We start from the raw sequence: 21,273 nt of genomic DNA on the forward strand, positions 1-21,273 counted from the left end.
AAAATGACACGGGGGGGGGGGGGGGGATGGGGGGGATGGGACTTCATGGGAAGGCATAGTGAACATAATACTTTAAGGCATTAGTAAGGCTGGCCTTCTGCCCCTGTGACCACAAAAGCAAGGAGGACAGGCTCAGTGGTGAAAGAGGCCAGCACCAGCTTCCATGATCCCCACCATCTAGGACAGAAAAACTAGAAAAAGCAGGCCCACTCGATACTCTCACTTAACGTCACATGATCAAAGTTCAAACTGTGTGCCTTATAAAATTAAAGAAAACGTTTTCTTCCAACCTACAGTTCACACTGACTTGGCTTCAACCGTGATAATTATCAGGAATGTCAAGTATCATAAAGGAGGACGATGGGTGTTCTGTGTACATACAAAGGGGAACAGGTTAAGGATGGGGAGACATACTGAACTGGTCCACTGCCCCCACTTTCCAATGACAAAACTAAGGCACCGAACAGTGCCTAAGTCATGAAGCAAGTTAGGGGCAGGGCTGCAAACCCGACCTAGGGCTTCTGACTCCATTACTCACAGTCTCCATCGCCCAAAACATTTAAGCACACAGTCGAGGTCTCCCCAAATGGAGCATTTCCATGACTGAAGCATGGACGCATCCCTGATAGGTCATGCTGGGCACGGACAATTCTGCTGATCTTGGCAGACCTTGGCACTCTGCTGCAGCCCCCCCTGGGCTCATGCAATGACCCATGCCACTTAACTTTCTCTGTGCCTTTTTGCTCAGCTGAAATATGAAAAGAATAATCCTTGCTACCCGCTTCCGGGAAAGTGGTGGTGAAAAGCGAGGTGCTCTAAAAGCAAACCTGCATGCTTAAAAACAGAAGAACTCCTTAATTAGCTAACCCAGGCCTTCATTTTACAGTCAAGCCCCGTAAGGCGAGTGACTTATCTAGGACAGCCAGACCAGCTCCAGCTACCGCATGCACCCTGTTACCTCTATCCACAGGTGAAAACTGCTAAGTAAAGTAACACTAAGTACACAGTGACATCTGTAGCCAAACAGACAACGTCTACAGGGCAGGAGGAGGGGCAGGGAAAAAACTAAACAGAACACACAACTTAAACATGTAAGACAAATGCCTCTTTAGGGTGTTGAAAAGGGAGTTGAAAAGGCATGACTAATTATTTCCAATCCTAAAGATAAGCTACAGTGATGCGCTAAAGCGAACTCCGCAAAATCTCTGAAACGGTAGAGTTCCTCGATAGAACGTTCATCTCTGAGATGCTGTGGGTCTGGTGCCTGCTCCAATAACACCTCCCTGCCCCTAACTTTTTAGATACTCTGTCCAAAGGCACTGGAGACAACAGCTTCAAATATGGGAAATTTTATTACATGTGAGGGATTCTTTGCTATACAAATGCCACCTGGTATCTGTCCAAGGTCTTCCCTGGAGAAGCTTTGAAAGCCTAAGAGGCAAGATCTCCCCGCTGCCCTCCATAACCCTGGCAGCAAGGATCATTCCCTTCATTCCCTGCTGGCATGCTGGACAAGCCAAAGGTGTGATGGCTCAGGCTCAGCGGCATAGTTACAGGCTTGGACCTCACCTTTCCTCAAAGGCTCACGCTTTCTCTCACTGGATTGGTGTCTATCTGTCCACTGACGGCTAGCTCTAGGAGAGCTGTCCAGTGCAGGGAAAACCCTCTGAGTCAGACATTCTGGTCCTCACACCTCCAGTGTGGGGCCAGCATCAGCAAGAAGATAACAGCTGCAGTGAGGGAGCGCTGTGAGCCCTGCCTTTCAAGATAAGTGCCACCAAAGCACACTGGGGCTGGAGTCCGAGGAGGCAGGTGGAGTATCAGCCTGGCAGGTTAATCAGTTTGCTATCTCTTTGCCTCAGTTTCTTCATCTGTCAATCCCTGGGTTGCTGGATGAATTAGTGGAGTTATGCTTACAAAAGTGCAAGGTGTCAATACCCGCATTACCTTCCTGCCACTCGGTGTCCTGGATAGGCGGACAGAAGGCAGCTCTCGGTCTAACAGGAAAACTCCTGGCTAACGCTGCCTCCTTGCAGAAATGCATGTAAAACTACCTGGGGAAGTGACGGGCAAACCGAGTGCCTATTACACAACCCACAGTAAGAGTGGTAGAGCTCACGCTCTCCTTGCCTGCCCGCCTCCCTGCAACAAAAAAAGAGAAGGCAAATGTCAACGCAGGGCTCGCTGCCTCTAGGCTGCTCAGCTGCCCGAACTCCTGGGGAAGAGGTGCAGAAACCCCGTGAGAAGGGGATCACCTAAGGGCGTCGCTGAACCGGTATCTCCAAGAGAGCTGCTAAGAACCAAGAGAACCCCTACCACTCCTACGCCTCCCCAGAAACCCGGGGAGCAGGAGCAGGAGCAGGAGCAGAAGCACACTCGGGCCAGAGGGCGCGCGGCCGAGCTGGGGCCACGTTTCTCCGCGCCAGCGTGGTTAGCGCTTCCCGGCGGCGAGCTCCCTCGGAAACTGCGCACGTGTGGGCAGCCTTGGCCGCCCTGAACGGACCAGAAGACACCTCTCGCCGCGGCTCGGACAGTGGGCGCGCCGGCGGGAGCCACGAAGAGCTGGGACCCACCGAGCCCTAGGGTCGCGTGGGCAGACGTGGTAAGACTGTGCAGAGCTGCAGCGATCGCTTCCTCGGGCACTCCGCCGCCGCCGCCGCCGCCGAGAGCAGGGGCGCTCGCCAGTTCCCCCCGCCGCAGCGCCGCGAGCAGCCGGCGTCGGGAAGGCGGCGGAGGCAGCGGTGCGGGGCGCCGGCGGGAGCACCCCCGTGGGCAGAGGGGCGCCCCCCGGGGCCCCGGCGCGCGGCGGAAGGAGTGGCGCGCTCGCCGCGAGAGCCGGGGCGCCGGGCCCACGCCCGCCACAGCCCGGAGGAGAGGTGTTTTCGGGGCGCTCCCCCAGGCTGCTCTTGCGCGGGATGCAAACGCACGCACGCACGCTCCCCTCTCTGCGCCCTCCGTGCCTACAGTCTTCTCGCTCCTCACCTTCACTGAGTCTACCGGGTACATGACCGAGTGCTCCAGGATCCCGGCCATCGCTCCGGCTGTCATGTGGGTGGATAAGGAGGCGCTGGTCGGCAGGTTCTCATAGTCCTCCGACCCGCCGTCCTTGCAGCCGCCGCCGCCGCCATCTCGGCTGTCCCCATCCATCCTGCGCCCCACAGCCTGGCTCCCTACGCCGCCGCGGCGCAGCTCCATCCGCCAGCTCCGCGGGGCGCGGGAGGCTGCAGGAGGTGGGCAGGGAGGGGGAGGGGGCGAAAAACTTCACTTCTTAAAGTGGGAACCACCTCCCCGGTTTTGCGGCGCCTGACGCCATGGCGGGCTGGGGTGGAGCAAAGGGGCCCCAGACACCAATCGCTGGAAAAGAAGAGGCCAGCCGCGGCCCCGCCATTGGTGTGCGGGATAGTGGGGACCCGCCTTCCTGTGTGACGTCACTGTCCAGTGCAAATTTCCAAGCAACCGGACGGGGGCGAGAGAAGACATGGGGGTGTCCCGGGAAGTTGTACTACCTCCAGGGTGCTGCTGCTGCTGCCCTTGGGGCGGGCGGGGCGGAGGGGGGCGGGTGGTCACTGGGCAGCGTCAGCCGGACCGCAAGAGGGACGTGCCCAGGGCTGAAGGGAGATCAGGAACAACGGGTAATCTTCCCCCAGAGCCCGGAGTTTTGCAAACAGTGTTACTCAGCACGCGTTGGCATTCCTAAGGCCTGGAGTGGGGGCAGTTCCTGTGGATGCCATCTATGGAGCAGTTACGATGGCTGGATGGGGGAGGGGGGCACCCGGGGCGGGTGTGTGTGTGTGGAGTGAAGTTCTAGAAATGAGGGAGGACGCACTGCGTGGTGTCACTGGAGCACCACCTCCTTTTGTGCAACACGAGGGCATATACCGTGGAGGTGACAGAGTTTAGACTCAAGAGCCTGTGCTAAGCTTCTTTGTTGAGGAGAGCGCCCATTTAATCAAAAATTTTTCTCTCACTGAAACACGTAATATAGAGGTAAATGTGTTCTCCTCTTAATTCTCACGAAGAGGCTAACGCCACCTTGCCCTGGACTGATCAAGGCATGGGTAGTCATCAGAACGCCTTTCAGCACGTTTTCCTCAAGACTGACAGGCCTGGAAGGTCTTTAGAGGCTGATCTCTGGGTGGGGTGCAGAGTGGCCCCGAGTAATATCTTGCAGCATCGCGTCTGCCTTTTAAGACTCTGCTCTCCTGGTTCTTAAACTCATCCGAAACGGACTCCTTCAAGTGTAACCAGGCTGCTTTATTTCAACCTAAACAATGTTGTCTTGCTCTGTCTGGGGGAAGGGGAGGAATCAGAGAGTAGGAGAATGACCTGTCTTTGGAAGCCTCCATGAAAGCATGGCATCTGCATATCTAAATGTGCTCATTCTGGGGCTTAAGACCTGGCACTTGTAAAGCACCAGACACCTTATCCCGGGAAGCCTTCTGGTCAGGAAAGCTGTGCCTTGAGAGATAGGAAAGGGTGGGGGAGATCCTGAAGATCTGCACCGACTCTGCCCTCACCCTGGTTCCAAGATTCAGGTCACAGCAACCCAGCCCCCCCCCCCCCCAGGGGTTTTAGGTACAGCGATGTAAGCATTGTCAATTAAGACTTCAAGGCCAAGGGCACCAGTTTCCCATTTTGGTTAGCAGCCAGTAGTAGTCCCCAAGATGAGTGCTAAGGATGTCATAGGTAGAAGAAGCAAGCTCTTTGTTTAGTGATCGCCAGAGAAAAAATTGTTTTTACTGTAGGTGATTTTTAAGAAACGTTAATCAAAAGCTGTTGATACTCATTTAAAAATGGTACTTTTGGGGACGCCTGGGTGGCTCAGTCGGTTGAATGACCAACTCTTGATTTCCGCCCAGGTCATGATCCCAGGGTCCAGGGATCGAGCCCCATGTCGGGCTCTGCGCTGAGCGTGGAGCCTGCTTAAGATTCTTTCTCTCTGCTCCTCTCTCCTGCTCATGTTCTCTCGTTCTCTCTCTGAAATAAAATTAATTAATTTTTAAAAAGAATTTTAAATGATACTTTTTAACCAATACGTATTTTTGACCCATTGTCCCTTCTGGCAATGTGCCACAGAAGTTTTAATATGCGTAAGCTCCCCTTCAAAACATTATTTATAGTACTAAATAATTGGAAACAACTGAAATGTTCCACTAGAGAGGAATGGATGAGTAAACTATAATTTGTATCTTAGTGGACTATTATGGGACCATTAAAAATTGTGGTTACATTACACCATAAGATGAGAAGTGATTATGATACAATGTTGAGTGAAGAAACAAAACAAAATTATATAAAGATGACATTTACAAAGATGTAAATATGCACATGGACTGAGTGAAGTGGTCATTGTGATAGTGACGTAGGATTATAGGTATTTTTACTGTATTTTTCAGACCTAAATAGTACTTTTTATTATCTCTATAACTTAAAAAGTGGAAAGAATGAAACTAGATCACTCTTTTTTAGGAGACAGTCTCCTAATGGATGAGAAGCCTTCTGAACTTGGCAATGGTGATGCTGGTGGAGAGAAGCCACCCTCTGGATGATTAAGAGGAATCTTGGCAAATGTGGACATGCCCATAGTTTTCAGAGACACCAGACTTTTTTTTCTTTGAACTTTTTTTTTAATTTTATTTTTAATTTTATTTAATTTTATTAAATTTTTTCAAATGTTTTATTTATTTTTGAGAGAGAGAGAGAGAGAGAAAGAGAGATAGAGAGAGACAGAGCACAAGCGGGGGAGGAGCAGAGAGACAGGGAGACACAGAATCCGAAACAGGCTCCAGGCTCTGAGCTGTCAGCACGGAGCCCGACGCGGGGCTCGAACTCACGGACCGCGAGATCATGACCTGAGCCGAAGCTGGACGCTCAACCGACTGAGCCACCCAGGTGCCCCTATTTTTTTATTGTTTAAAATTTACATCCAAATTAGTTAGCATATAGTGAAACAGTGATTTCAGGAGTAGATTCCTTAATGCCCCTAACCCATTTAGCCCATCCCCCCTCCCACAACCCCTCCAGTAACCCTCAGTTTGTTCTCCATATTTATGAGTCTCTTCTGTTTTGTCCCGCTCCCTGTTTTTTATATTATTTTTGTTTCCCTTCCCTTATGTGCATCAGTTTTGCAGAGACACCAGACTTTTTAAAATGTCATTAAATAAATGTTAAGCTAGAGCCGTTTAGAGAATCTGGAAATTTTAAGTATTCAATACTTTTTCTCATGTAAGGAAGATATGGTAGTTTGGCACTTAGCATCCATCTTAAACTCCTTCTTGTACTGCAGTGGCCAGAAATTTTTAAACCACATTTATCAGACCCTTGCAGCTAGGAGGCCAGATGTGAGTTTGATTCTGCTAATTAGATGAACTGGAGAGATCTGGGAGGCAGTAAGGAGACAGAAGTCACCTTCCTGCTTCTTTGATGCTTTCTGATGCCTCGCGAGGTCATAAACGCTCCGGCCAGGAGCAGCTGGGGTGGGCAATGGCTTTCCTCTTGCAACAGCACGGCAGTGTCTGGTCACCGGATCCATGGATGTCAAGAAGCAATTGTGGCAATGGGAGTGGCAGCAGGAATGATCCCTGAACCATAGCTCCCGTAAGTGGCCTTCCTCACTTACCAACACATGGTGGAGATTCCCTTGGGAAGCCAGTTAGGCAATGTGGATCTGAGAGTTCTCCCTGGAGGCCCAGCCTCGGTTTCAGCTCTAACAATATTGTATATACTAGCAAAAGGGTCTGATAATGAAGGAGCCATTCCTGGACGTCAGAATACAGCCACCAGCCCCGGTCCTAGACCGCCGTGAAGGCCTGTTTAGAGGGAGTTGACATCCCAGACGCCATCACCCAGTGCTTTGGCCACCACTGTCAACAAAGAGGGAGCATAGGGACCTGGGAGCAGAGCAGTGATCCTGTCCTGTAGGGTGAGCCTGGAGACTCAAAATGACACGCCGACTCCACTGGATTCTTACATAAAGTTCCTGAGTCTTGAAGTTCTAAGGATGTCATCATACTGCCCTAACCTAACTGGGATCCAAGCTCCATTTAGAAAAGGGAAGCCACAGAGGCTGTATGGTGAAGAGCACGTCATGGATCTGTGTGGCTCTTGCCCACTGGTCGGCATGCTTCACATCTACTTAACACGTGGCGAATGAAACACAGACAAAAATAAAGGGGCACCTGGGGGCTCAGTAGGTTAAGCGTCCGACTCTTGGTTTCAGCTCAGATCACGACCTCACTGTTTCAGTTTGAGCCCCGCGTCAGGCTCTGTGCTGACAGCCCAGATCCTGCTTGGGATTCCCTCTCTCCCTCTCTCTTTGTCCCTCCCCCACTCATGCTGTCTCTGTCTCTCTCAAAATAAATAAATAAAAACTTAAAAAGAATGCCTGTAAAAAATAAAATCCCATGGCCAAGTATATATAATTTGGGAATACTGAGGGGAAAGAAATGGAAAGGAGTTAACAGTACAGAGGTAAGAGGTCCAGTCTGTCTCTAGAATCTTCCTTTTTTTTTTTTTTTTTTTTTCTTCACAATAATTGCTCCAGCCCTGGCATCCACCTGCCCACCTATGGAACACACAGACATACTAACAATCCTATCCCGATTTCAGCCAATGCTGTAGCTCCCACCGGGGACACACTTGTCAGGGACGAGGCTCCATGCCTTGGAGTGAACGCAGCTGGAGTGATGCATCCTAGAACACCATGTGGAGGTGGTGTGGTACCAGGATGGGGGGCTGTGCATTTTGTCTTTGTTTTTCTTGATGTACACCCATCCGCCCGTTCACTTCAAGTCAAGTTTATATGTTGGAAGGGCTGCAAGGGCCTCTAAATGGAGGGATCCCTCCCTCTTATACGTATATGGCCCTGTATTCCCAGAATCTCTTGCCTTCCCAAGCTCAGCACCGTGTTTCCTAAAAGCTCTATCTGTGATTCGTCCTTTGGGATGAATCTCCCCATAAGATGGAAGAAGAAATGAAGGCAAAAAGCTAGCCTTCCTCTACAGCCCCATGTCCAATAAGGAAGGAGTGAGAGAGAGCCATCAGGCCCAGAGAACACAGAGCTGCTTCACTTTACCAGGCTTTTCTTTTCAAAGGATGGCGATGGGCGAGGGTCAGAGCTGGGGGTTGAATCGGCAGGTTGGGAGAGGAGTGTTGACACCTGGTCTACCTCTCGAGAGCCTGCCCTTTGTTCACGCTTCTGCAGACTCTACTGCTGGAGTCCACCGGTGATCATCCATGTGATGTGGCTGGACCCCACCACTGTGGGACAGTCCCCTGACTCCTGTTCTGTGGATGCCTGGGCCATCCTCTTTAGCAGCTGTCCCACGCACTTTCACTGAGGAGAACCAACCATGCCGGCTGCCCCCTCCCCACATCGCAGGCCACACCGTCTATGCACTGCCCCCATGCCTGCTCTACTCAAGAGCCTATGCCCTAGTGAATGGCTCGGGGCCCCAGAACCGGACAGGGGTTGTGGCGGAGGAGTGCTGAGGCCCCATTGGAAGCAAAGCACTGGCTAAATTCTGGGCGAGAAGTACCATGTCTGTGTGTCCACGTGGGTGGATGCTGGACCATCCATTAGCTGCCCACTGTGATAGCTTCCATCTGTTAGTTTTTCCCTCTCCTCACCTTTCTCCATAAATAGACTCAACTCTCCATGGCTTAAAAAAAAATCCCTCTCCCCTGCTTTACACCTTAAGCGATTGCCCTATCTCTCCCTCCATCCGGAAGTCTTGAAAGAATAATCTCCCCTTGTCTTTCCATATTCACAATGCACTCACTCCTGAAGCCTCCACATGGTTTCTAACCCCTGCAGTTTTCTAACAGAGGAGCTCTCGAAAAGGTCACCAGTGACCTCAGTTCCAAATCAGCCTGGTCTAGTCCTGACCTCTTGACCTCTGCTTCCTCTAAAATTCCTCCCTCACTTCCTCTCTCTTCTTGCCCTTCCAGCAGTGCCCCCTGCCTCCTCTCTACCTTGCCTTTCTCTCCGCACCCTCTCCTCAGACTTCCTTTCTCCTCTTCCCTGTGGTCCTTTCTTCTAGTCCCCCCCTCCCACTCCCAACCCTGGCTCTGTTTTAATCCTGACCATTCCTCTGCACTCGAGCCCCACATTTTCTTGTGTTTCCCAGACAGTGACCTCTGAATATCCCACCTGAACCGAAAGCTCGGGAGGTGGATCAGTGTCCCAGGGCTGCCGTAACAAAGTACCTCAAACTGGGTGGCTTAAAATAACAGAACTGTACTCTCTTACGGTTCTGGAGGCTACAAATCCAAAATCAAGATGTTGGCAAAGCCGCGCTCCCTCCAAAGCCTCTAAGGGAGGATCCGTCCTTGTCTCTTCCTAGTGTCTGGTGGCTCCCGGCTATGCCTGACCTTCTTTGGCTTCTAGATGCATCACTTGGATCTCTGCCTCCATCTCACATAGCGTTCTCCCTGTGTTCTCCATGTCTACCATCAGATTGTCCTCTTCTTATAAGGACACCTGTCATATTGCATTAGGGGCCCATACTGTGCCAGAATGACATCATCTTAGCTTGATTATATCTGACGAAGACCCCATTTCCTAATAAAGTCACATTCATAGGTTTTCAGCAGACATGAATTTAGGAGGGACACTATTCAACTCAGTACAGGGAGGTAGAGAGAGCTGCAAAGAGGGGCAAGTGACCTAGGTTCCAGTCCTAATGTCCTTTGCCCCATTTCCTTTACCTGTGAAAAGAGGGGTTGGGGTCACTGGTGTGCAGACAACTCTATCTCTCCGATCAAAAACTGAATTCATCATCTTTCCTTCTAGTTGGCCACTCCTTCTGATGCCATTTTTATCTGTATTTTACCAGGCAACCAGCTGGCAAGCTTAGTCATCCCTGACTCCTCTCTTTTTCTTTCCTTGTTTTAATTGAAGTCTAACTGACATGCGATATCTTACTAGTTTCAGGTGTACGTTATAATGGCTTGATATTTTTATACTTTACAAAATGATCCCTACCTTAAGTCTAGTTACCATCAGTCACCACACAAAATTATTACGATATCATTGAGTATATTCCTTCTGCCGTACATGACATCCCGGTGACTTGAATCTTTTATAACTGGAAGTTTGTACCTCTTAATCCCCTTCACCTATGTTGCCTGCTCCCCCTCCTCTCCCCACTCTGGTAGTCAACAGCTTGTTTCCTGTGGCTAAGAGTCTGTTTCTGTTTGTTTTGTTTTGTTTTTATTTTTATTTTTTGATACAATTTTTAAAATTTATTTATTTATTTTGAGATAGAGAGCACGAGCAGGGGAAGGGCAGAGAGAGAGGGAGAGAGGATCTGAAGCAGGCTCCGCACTGTCAGCGCAGAGCCCCATGTGGGTCTCGAACCCACGAACCACGAGATCATGACTAAGCTGAAATCCAGAGTCGGATGCTTAACTGGATGGGCTACCCAGGTGCCCCTGTTTTGTTTTTTAGATTACACATATACGTGGCCTCTATTATGTTGATGTACCTTCCTTCTATACCCACTTTTTTGAGAGTTTTTAATTAGAAATGGGTGTTGAATTTTGTCAAATGCTTTTTTCTGCAATTATTGAGATGACCATATGATTTTTATCCTTTGTTTTGTTAATGTGGTGTGATTTGTGGATGTGGACCCAACCTTGCATCCCTGGAATACATCCCTCTTAATCATGGTTTATGATCCTTTCAATGTGTTGTTGAATTCAGTTTGCTAATATTTTGTTGAGGATTTTTGCATCTATGTTCATCAAGGATATTGGCCTGTGATTTTCTTTCTTGCGTGTTGTCTTTGGTTTTGGTATCAGGGTAATAACTTGCCTTGAAAAATGAGTTTGGAAGCATTCCCTTCTCTTTAATTTTTTGGAATAATTTGAGCAATATATGCACTAACTTCTTTCTTTTTTTATTTTTTTAAGTTTACTTATTTATTTTGAGAGAGGGCGCACAGGTGGGGGAGGGACAGAGAGACATAGAGAGAGAATCCCAAGCAGGCCCGCCTTTGTCAGTGCAGAGCCCGATTTGGGACTCGAACTCACAAACCATGAGATCATGACCTGAGCTGAAACCAAGAGTCAGACGCTTAACCGACTGAGTCACCCAGGCACCCCTGTACTAACTTCTTTAAATGTTTGATAGGCCTCACCTGTGAAGCCATCTAGTTCTGGATTTTTTGGGGGGGGGGTAGTTTCTGATTTAATTTTATTACTTGTGATCAGTCTATTCAGATTTTCCATTTCTTTGTGATTCAGTATTAGAGGTTGTATGTTTCCGGGAATTTATCCATTTTTTTTTAAATTTTCAAATTTGTTGGCATATCATGGTTCATAGCAGTCTCTTATGATCCTTTGTATTTCTGTGGTGTCAGTTGTAACTTCTCTTTCATTTCTGCTTTTATTTATTTGGGCCCTCTCTCTTTGTTTCCTGATGAGTCTGGCTAAACGTTTATCAATTTTTTTATCTTTTCAAAGAACCAGCTTTTAGTTTCATTGTTCTTGCCTATTTTTTTTTTTTTTAGTTTCTATTTCATTTATTTCCTCTTTTATCTTTATTATTTCCTTCCTTTTAACTTTGGGTTTTGTTTGTTCTTCTTCTTCTACTTCCTTTAGTTAGATTGTTTAATTGGAATTTTTCTTGTCTCTTGAGGTAGGCCTGTATCCTATGAATTTCCCTCTTAGAACTGCTTTTGCTGTACCCCATGGATTTTGGAAAGTTGTATTTTCATTTTCATTTGTTTCAAGGTATTTTCTGACTTCTTTGATTTCTTCAATGACCCACTGGTTGTTTAGTAACACCCCTCTCTTTCTTTCCCTCTCAGATCCTATTAGCCATGTGGATATTTGGCCTCTTAAAGAGTATCACTTATAGCTATGGTGACAATATAGTTTATCATCCAAATTAGGATGATTTTTGAGAGTGAAAAGGGGGCGCCATTAACAACTACACCAGGACAGAAAATATAAACTGAAACTGTCTTGGGAAAACTAGGACATATGATCACCCTGTGTATGGCCAGCCCCTGCTTTCCATCCCCAAACCTTGGTCAACCTGTGGCCCCGTCCCTCCTCTTCTAAGGGAAGACTCTCCATGTCTCCACCTGCTGGAACAGTACTCATTTCTCAGCTCAGACAGCTTTGCTTTCATAAAACCTTATCTGACCCGGAAGAAGTGAGCTGAACCCTGTCACTTTCATGCTTTCTTCATCGCTCTTGCTACCTCTCACTTTTAATGTTTATTTATTTTTGACAGAGAGAGAGAGAGAGACAGAGTATGAGCCGGGGAGGGGCAGAGAGAGAGGGAGACACAGAATCCGAAACAGGCTCCAGGCTCTGAGCTGTCAGCACAGAGCCCAACGCGGGGCTCGAACTCACAGACCGTGAGATCATGACCTGAGCCAAAGTCGGATGCTCAACCGACTGAGCCACCCAGGTGCCCCTCACTACCTCTCACTTTGCATCGTAGTTCTAGTAGCCATGTCTTAGCTTTCCCCCTACAGTCTAAGTTCTTGAGGATGTAAATTGAGTAGGCAATCAATATTTTTTAAAGGAGTAAGAGTTTCTTTCAAAAACATTCCATATTCTTACATAACATGAAAATATTGCAGACCCTTTTGGTCTCCAGGAAATTAAAGCACATCCTTCACTTCACATGAGCATAGCTCTGAACACAGTTTGTGAAGAAAAGAAAAAAAAAGTGGCATTTCCTTTCCTTCCAAAGGACATGTCACAAATGCTAAATTAGGTCGCTACTTTCCAGGAACATGAAGTTACAAAGCCCAGGAACTGGAAGAGATCAAGAATGGGATGTAGGCCGTAAATCTCATCTCACGGGTAACAAAAGAGATCCAAAGGTAAAGCAGCTGTCCCAGGATACAAAAGTGGTTAATGGCAGAACTGGGATCCAAACCCGGGTGTTTCATCCAGTATTCTTTTACTCCACACCTTTGAAATAAACCCTGAGGCTGATAAGATTTACTGCTGCCATTAGTCATATCTCAGATGCCTGTTCTGTAGAAATAAATTGTCATCAGTCCTCCACTCTGGCCAGGTTTGTCTGACACAGAACATTAGCACATGGCCACGTTTGCCAAATTCCACACGTGAGTTTTACGCTGAGCTCTGTACCTCCTGAATAAGAGATCGTGATCCTCTGGACAGTATAGTTACCATTTTCAAACACCTCAAGTAGACTACTGAGCATAGAAGAGGTGGTCTTTAAGGGAACATAGGAGATACAGAAAGCATGTGCTTTGGAGACAGATCAGAATTAATTAAATCGATACCTGCTGCTTCCAAGAATTGTCCTGGAGCAAAGCAGCCCCTTTGCAAATTGGAGCACCAACATTGTGATTTTTCATTTGAGTTTCATATTTGTTTTCTCTCTCCATAGTATCCTGTTATGCACGGCATGTCTCTCCTGACCTCTAATCACACGTGCGTCTCAAGGGTGGACCTCAGTTTCAGCTGCTGTTGGAGAACACTTGCAGACCAATTGTGAACTTACAGGTGAAAGACACACAAAGGGGCACCTGGGTGGCTCAGCTGGCTGAGTGGTTGAGCATCTGGCTCTTGGTTTCAGATCAGGTCATGATCTCGCGGTTCGTAGGTTCTAGCCGCAGGTCACGCTCTGTGCTGACAGTGGGGAGCCTGCTTGGGATTCTCTCTCTCTCTCCCTTTCCTCTCTGCCCCTCTCCTGCTCATGCTCTAAATAAATAAATAAATAAATAAATAAATAAATAAATAAGAAAGACACACAAAAGTGCCCTAGTCACTAGTGAACAAAGCAGGGGCTGGGTTAGTACTCGGAGTCTCTCAGATCAAGGAGAAGTGTTAACCAAGGATAACCACTGGATTTTCCATCTCCACAGTCCCCTTCAGAAATGGAGAGTAGAGGGAAAGGGCCCAGTGAGTGGCCTCGGAGAACAGCCAGTCTGAACCCCTCAGCGATCATCTTGGGAGGGGGAGTACCAATATCCGAGGTTCCCAATTTGGTCATGCTTAGAATAACCTGGAAGGTGTGTTTTCCCTAAATTAAAGCTCCAGACTATGGGAAAATCCCACTGCACATAAACGGTGAAGTGTTTCATTTCACTTTGTTAATTAGTAGTTAATTAATTAATTTGTTAATTAGTAGTAAAAATATGAAACTCTACTAATTAACTCACTTGATATGAGAAAGATATCCTTCTCAAGTTAGCCCAAATGTAATTCACAAAATCTGTCTGGGCCGCAGTAAGCCGTGTAACAGTTTTTCCCAAGAAATCTGCCTACCCAGGACAGGTTATCAAAAACCAGACTATTTGGTCAACATAATCAGAAAGAGTAATTTTAGTCTGGTTTTTAAAACCAACTAAACCGATACAACCAATTTGGAAAACTGTCTGACAGCATCTTCTAAAACTGAACATACATACACATAACCTTTGACCCAGCAATTCTACTCCTAATATATACCCAGCAGAAATGTATACTTTGAGTACCAAAACGTACAAAACGTGCATGTATCAAAATGCTCATGGCAGCACAATTTGCCACACAGCCCCCAAATGGAAACAACCCAGATGTCCCTCAACAGCAGAATGGACAAATGAGCTCTAGTTTGTTCACACAATGGAATGTTAGGCAGTGGTAAGAATGGATGACGTCTAACTCGAATGCCTCATTCGTAGAGAAAACAATCCAAACCAGCCCCCAATCACTTTGTAAAAAATTTATAGCACCCATTGCTCTGTCAGATTATCTTGTTTGTTTATTCTCTCTCTGCCTTCCCACTATCTCCCTTCTCTCTCTCTCTCTCTCTGTCTGTCTCTCTCTAACACACACACACACACACACACACACACACACACTGTAAGCTTCAAGAGAACAGACACCGGGTGTCACATCTTCACAGTTGCATTCCCAGTGCTTATGACTGGCACAGAGTCAGCTATGATATGAATGATGTGAATGAATAAATAAAATGTCATTTCTTCCAGGAAGCCTTCCCTGACCCTGACAGCCCACACATACCTCTCTCCACTGAACTTTCCTAGGATTTGTTTGCCACACCACCCACATGACATTTATCCTTTACTACCTTGCACTGTGCTTTGCTTCAGTACACATCTTAGTCCCCTTCTAGTTCTTAAGTCCTTGGAGAGCAGAATTTCTGGCTTATACTCCTTTATATACCCAGAAACTAGCCCACAGGAGGCTCCAAACACCCTGCTCATAACAGGAGAGCAATAAACATGTGCTCAATCTATTGAAGAGGAAGCAGGGCATAGTAGAAAAGGTGAACTTTGAAGTCAGAAGTCCCGACTAGCACTTATTACCTAGCTGTACGTCCTTGGAAAAATTACTTAGCATCTCTGAGTCTAGATTCTCAATTATAAAATGGGCACAGGAATTCCTACATCATAGGATCAAAAGCGAAGTTATATAAAGTAGTATGTGTGTGTGTGCGTGTGTGTGTGTGTGTGTGTATGTATTCAAAAATGTCAGTTCCCCTTCAATGTTTGATAAAAGTTTGTCATCTCTTACTGTAACCATGGACATATTTCATACAATGCTTATGTTTACCAAAGATCTCCTGTCTGTTAGGCAGCAGCTGATTCTGCTTTTTAAGTATTTTCTTCCCCCACCCCCACTAAAATGCAAGTGTATAAAATTTTCATCAGAGTGTTTTTTGATGAATGCAAGTGCATAATAAAATTGGGGCATGAACACAACTTGCTAAATTTAATAGGCTTCATTTCAACGTAATACTAAACTGGACCAATTCAAATTCTCACCATTGCTTTCCCACCCACAAAAGTGACTTCAAGAGCAAAGCAGTCTCCCAGAACTCATTAACTTGGTGCAAGGAAGGCATGTTTTACTGCAGCACATTTGAAAAGGTAGAAACCCTCCCATCATCTGCTCTGTGACAGCAGCATGCTCATTTAGCCCCTGTTGTGTCTCCATTCCCAGAGGTTGGTGGCCAAGTCATAGTAAACAATGGCAACTTGTGTCACTCTGGAGAACTTTCCGGCAGTTTTACGCATCTTATCTCGTTTGATTCTTAGGGCTGTTATTAGGGGGTCAGATGGAGAAGTACGGGCCGTGTAAGATTATCGTGCGGTCGGGTTGATCTGCAGCTGTCCCCCAAGGATTGGTTAAATGGGGCCTGTATCAGCAAGAAGGGAGGTGTGACACAGGACTCTGACCTTGACCGGGTTCAATTCAACTATTTTTTAAAGTCAGCTACTAGAAAAAGTCATGGAATACAACAGACTTATCAACGTCTTAGAAGACATAATACCGGGGGAATAGCTTCCCAGAATGCTAAAAGTCAAGGTTGTTTTTAAAATCTCTAAAAACGTAAAATGCTGCACTTCAATCCTAAACAGGATGGATATGCTGAACAGGATAGAGCACCCCTGAACTGCTGAATCTTCACATGACTCTGTAGTTGTCTGTAAACTTGGCACAAGCTCCAGTTTCTAGGGCGTTTTCCCTGGCACGCTTCATTTGGATAGCCTCCACTTGTCCTTCCAGCCCCCCTTTAGATGTCACCTCCTCTGGGAAGCCATCCTGATCCCACACCTTCACCTCTAGTTGCTCAGGCTGAAACCCAGGAGTCATCCCAAAGTCCTCCCTGTCATTTACCTAGAAAACCCTGTCTATCAAGAATCATGCCAGCCTACCTCCCAATAGACAACATAGTTGTATTTATCATTTATTAATGCATAATGTGACTTTTGTTACTTATAGTTTTATTATTATGCTTTTGTCTGTCTCCCTCCAATATCACATATGCTTTTTAAGAGAAAGGCCTTTTCTTTTTGGCCCACTGATCATTCTCAAAGTCTACAATAGTACCTAACACATGACAGGAACCTAATAAGTATTTATTTTTAATAAATGAATGAATGAATGAATGAATGAATGAATAAATGAATGAATGAAGGTGAGTTAGGTGCCCCACTTTTGTGCTCCTATATCACCCTGTAATTTTCTCATCATAAGGCTTGATATGCTGTGGGGCAACTGGGATTTATTTCCACTTAAAAAATATATCTTTTAATTATACGTTTGCCCATGAATAAATTCTAGTTGTCATGTAATGGTTTACTTGTCCGACCATTTCACTAGACTACAAACCACAAAAAGCCCATAGCTGGTCTGCCTGGCTGACTGCTGTGCCCCCAGCTCCGGGCACAATGCCCTGTGCAGAGAAATAGTACATTTATGGAGTGTCAGGCACACTTCTAATGTTTTACATGCACTAATTCACTCAATGAATACAACAACCCAATGAGGTGGGTTCGATTTTTACTATTTCACAGATAAGGAAACTGAGGTTCCGAGAAATTAAGAAACATGAACGATGGCATCTATGAAGTCTGGCTCTGGAGCTCAAGCTCTAGATGACTGCCCTGAATTGCCTCACCTTTACAAGGTACCCAATAAAACCTGTTCAATAAATGAATCAAGGAAATATGGCTGACCAAAAGAAAAAGGCAATGTGCTGCTTGGCTGTGTCAGTAAAGGGTCGAGATAAGAGAGGTTGTAGTCCTGGAATACAGTTCAGGTCGGGTCAGTTGAGGATAATTCCTGTTTGGAAGCAGATCACTAAATTGAAGTGGGTCTAAAGACCCACACCACAATGGCAAAGCATCTGAAAATTATGAAATAGCCAGAGACTGCTTAGATTTTGAGGAGTTGGCAGTGAGGATTCAGGACCTGTCTTCAAATCCAGGGATTCCTGCGGCGCCTGGGTGGCTCAGTCGGTTAATAATCCGACTTCGGCTCAGGTCATGATCTCACGGTCCGTGAGTTCGAGCCCTGCATCGGGCTCTGTGCTGATAGCTCGGAGCCTGGAGCCTGTTTCGGATTCTGTGTCTCCCTGTCTCTCTGACCCTCCCCCCATTCGTGCTCTGTCTCTCTCTGTGTCAAAAATAAACAAACGTTAAAAAAAAAAATCCAGGGATTCCTGTGGGCCACTCTCAGGCTGTGGGCCCCAAGGGCAGAGCTGGACGGGTGGGTGGAAGTCACAGAAAGGCAGGTTTTCGCTCTCTCTGTGGAGGAATTGGTAGGAAACATTCAAACCCTGAGGGCCCACCAGCAGATGAATGGATAAACAAAATGTGGTCCACACATACAAAGGAATATTACTCGGCCTTGAAAACAAAGGGAATTCTGACACAGGCCACAACACGGGTAAACCTTGAAGACATTACGGTAAGTGAAATAAGCCAGTCACAAAGGACAAAAGGATTCCCCTCATTCGAGATATCTCCAGTAGTCAAAAACCACACAGACCGGAAGAACAGTGGTTACCAGGGCCCAAGGGGGCAGGAGCCAGAGGAGTTATCGTCTAAAGAGCACAGAGTTTCCATTTGGGATGATGAAAAATTCTGGAGACAGACAGTGGGAAGGCTGCACAACACAGTGAATATACTTACTGCACTTAAGTGTACTTAATGGTTACTTTTATGTTCTATAAATTTTACCACAACAAAAACAATTAAATTAAAAAACAAACAAGGAGACAGCGAGACATTGAGCCTCCACCACTGGCAGTGAATAAACAGCAGCTAGCTATCAGGGAAAATATAGGGGCATTTTTTAAAATGTTTATTTATTTATTTATCTATTTATTTATTTTTTAATAGATGAAATTTATTGTCAAATTGGTTTCCATACAACACCCAGTGCTCATCCCAAAAGATGCCCTCTTCAATACCCATCACCTACCCTCCCCTCCCTCCCACCCCCCATCAACCCTCAGTTTGTTCTCAGTTAAATATTGATTTGTTTTTGGGAGAGAGAGAGAGAGAGAGAGCGCACATGCGTGGGGGAGGAGCAGAAAGAGAGGGAGACAGAGGATCCAAAGCAGGCTCTGCACTGAAGCCCGATGCGGGCCTTGAACTCATTAACCATGAGATCATGACCTGAGCCGAAGCTGGACACTCAACCAACAGAGCCACCCAGGCACCCCAAGGGGCTTTCTTGAGTTTGGGTGGGAGTTGGACTGGAGAGCCCTTACAATCCCTCGGTCCTTCAGTTCTTGTCTGTTTGCTTTAACATTTATGGGGCACTTGCTGTGCACGGATTAGCTTATGGATGCTACACCACTCCATAAGGCATGACTACCATAGTCTGCACCTTACAAGTGAGGAAACTGAGGCCAAGAGACCTCCAGTCACTTGCTCAAGGCTTCCCGTGTGCTAAGCATAAGGAAGAAGGGCAGGAATTCCAGAGGCGGCACGTGCTACAGCACATTGACTGCACCACGCGTAGGAGGAAACCTAGAGGGTTTCATGACTTCTCATGCTATCTCAGGCTCTTCCAGTAACTCCATGCCGCCTCGCGCTCTTTCCTGCTCTGCCCTGGACCTCAAATGCCCGACGTGGGCATTCCTAGTCAGTCACAGAGGGCACGAAGCTGCCCGCAGGAAGGCACAACCTCGAACGGATTCTGAGGGTGTCGCTATGGCCAGGATGTCTTATGACAGACAGAAAGCCTGGACCGGCGTTGGCTGGTACCATTATTGGCCTTGAAGGGTCAGTTTTCCTGGGAAATAAGCAAGTGACCTTCTTATTTCCCTCCCAATTCTCATGCCACAACTTCCACGTTCCCTTACTTGAAAGCTGATTGTAAATGAGGGTTTGAGAACAAAAGCTCTTGCATAGACTCAAAGCCCATTTTAATTTTATGAGCGTTGTGCTTTATACTAGTTACAGTCTTTAAATGCTTTGAAGCAGTGTCTAGACCAGCAGGGCCCAATAAAAATGCAACACATGCCGCATATGTAATTTCAAATTTTCTGGTAGCCACATTAAGAATGTAAAAAGAGGAGGGGCGCCTGGGTGGCTCAGTCGGTTAAGCGTCCAACTTCGGATCCGGTCATGATCTGGTGGCTCACGAGTTCAAGCGCTGCGTCTGTGCCGACAGCTCAGAGCCTGGCGCCTGTTTCAGAAACTGTGTCTCCTTCTCTCTCTGCTCCTCTCCTGCTCACACTCTGACTGTCTCTCAAAAAACAAATAAACATTAAAAAAATTTTAAAAAGAGGGTCTCCTGGGTGGCTCAGTCGGTTAAGCGTCTGACTCTTTGATTTCGGCTCAGGTCATGATCTCACAGTTGTGAGATCGAGCCCCACTGGGTATGGAGCCTGCTGAAGAGTCTCTTCCACTCTGCCCCTCCCCACAAAAACTTAAAAAATCTAATCTTGAAAAAAAAATTAAAAAGAGAATGTAAAAAGAAACAGGTGAAACTAATGTTCATAATATGTTTTATTCATCTCAATTTATCCAAAATCATTATTGATGAGATATTTGACATTCTTTCTCATATTGTCTTTGAAATTGCTGTATGTTTTGTACTCTAAGCACATCTCGATTCAGGCTAGGCACCTTTCAAGTGCTTAACAGCTACATGGAGCTGGTGATGACCACTGAGCAGTACAGGTCTAGGCTCTGCTTTTCAAGGGGTTTGATGGTGAAGAGGAAAGAAGGCATGTTTTAAGGGGAGCTGGACCTAGTGAAAGTGTTACTTATTACAGAATTCATGATCATGTATGTTGACCGTGGGGGAGAGAGAGAGGAGAAACTTAACATGGAAGCAAGAAATCGTGGTGCCTCACCCAGGAAAATGCTGCGTGAAACTGGGAATGGAGGAGAGAGCTCAAGGGGCAGTGGGATCAAGGCCCGAAGACAGGGGCAAGCTTTGAGGTTGTTGCTGGTTGGGTTCTTCTGTGATTACTTAAAACCGTTTTAGGGGTCCCTGCGTGGCTCAGTCGGTTAAGCGTCCAACTCTTGATTTCCATTCAGGTCTTGATCTCGGTTCGTGGGATTGAGGCCCGCCTCGGCTCTGCACTGACAGCACGGAACCTGCTTGGGATTCATTCTCTCTCCCTCTCTCTCTCTGTCTCTCCCTCTGCCCTACTCTCGCTCTCTCGTCTCTCTCAAAATAAACATTAAAATCATTTTACTCTTTTTGTGATCCCTAAGTGTCACCCTTATTCCCTTCCCATCACCCCCTGCTGCTGTTGATTTATCCAGTTGCCACTGTTGTGATATCACAAATGCAGAGCTGAGACTCAAGTCCCTACTCTGCCCCAGGTGCCAGGGCTCTGCTGTGGCACTTGGAACCAATCAGCATTTCCCGCCCCCTTCAGTTTCCTCCTTTCTAAAAGGAGCTGGTTGGACTATTCAAGAATTCATTCAGCCAGTCAGTCAACAAATATCCAATAAGTCAACAAGGACCCAATAAGTACTGATCACTGATCACTGTTCTAGGTGCTTTCTGATC

The 21,273-nt window shown here is 46.7% G+C and overlaps 1 protein-coding gene and 1 long non-coding RNA gene across 6 annotated transcripts in view; one reads left to right on the plus strand and one right to left on the minus strand.

The window, feature by feature from the left end:
• The window catches only part of SLC25A37 (solute carrier family 25 member 37), a 39,616-nt gene extending 36,275 nt beyond the window's left edge, over positions 1 to 3,341 (minus strand). For 3 of the 5 annotated variants that reach the window (XM_042934551.1, XM_042934549.1, XM_042934550.1), the window contains exon 1: positions 2,983 to 3,071. Coding sequence is in view for 1 of the 5 variants with exons in the window: in XM_042934544.1 (XP_042790478.1) it covers positions 2,983 to 3,195 (213 nt within the window). In the remaining 4 variants the exon portion in view is untranslated. Of the gene's footprint in view, positions 1 to 1,947; positions 2,704 to 2,982 lie in introns of those variants that run through there. The other 2 variants (XM_042934544.1, XM_042934552.1) reach the window with 2 other exon arrangements.
• Positions 3,342 to 6,044: 2,703 nt separating this feature from the next.
• LOC122217516 lies at positions 6,045 to 20,830 on the plus strand. Its single transcript, XR_006201563.1, has 4 exons — positions 6,045 to 6,597; positions 13,385 to 13,500; positions 17,307 to 17,419; positions 20,793 to 20,830. It is a non-coding gene; the product is annotated as an uncharacterized LOC122217516 (long non-coding RNA).
• The last annotated feature ends 443 nt before the right edge of the window (positions 20,831 to 21,273 follow it).

Source organism: Panthera leo, chromosome B1, assembly GCF_018350215.1.
Source record: "Panthera leo isolate Ple1 chromosome B1, P.leo_Ple1_pat1.1, whole genome shotgun sequence".
In the NCBI taxonomy this organism is placed as follows: domain Eukaryota; kingdom Metazoa; phylum Chordata; class Mammalia; order Carnivora; family Felidae; genus Panthera; species Panthera leo.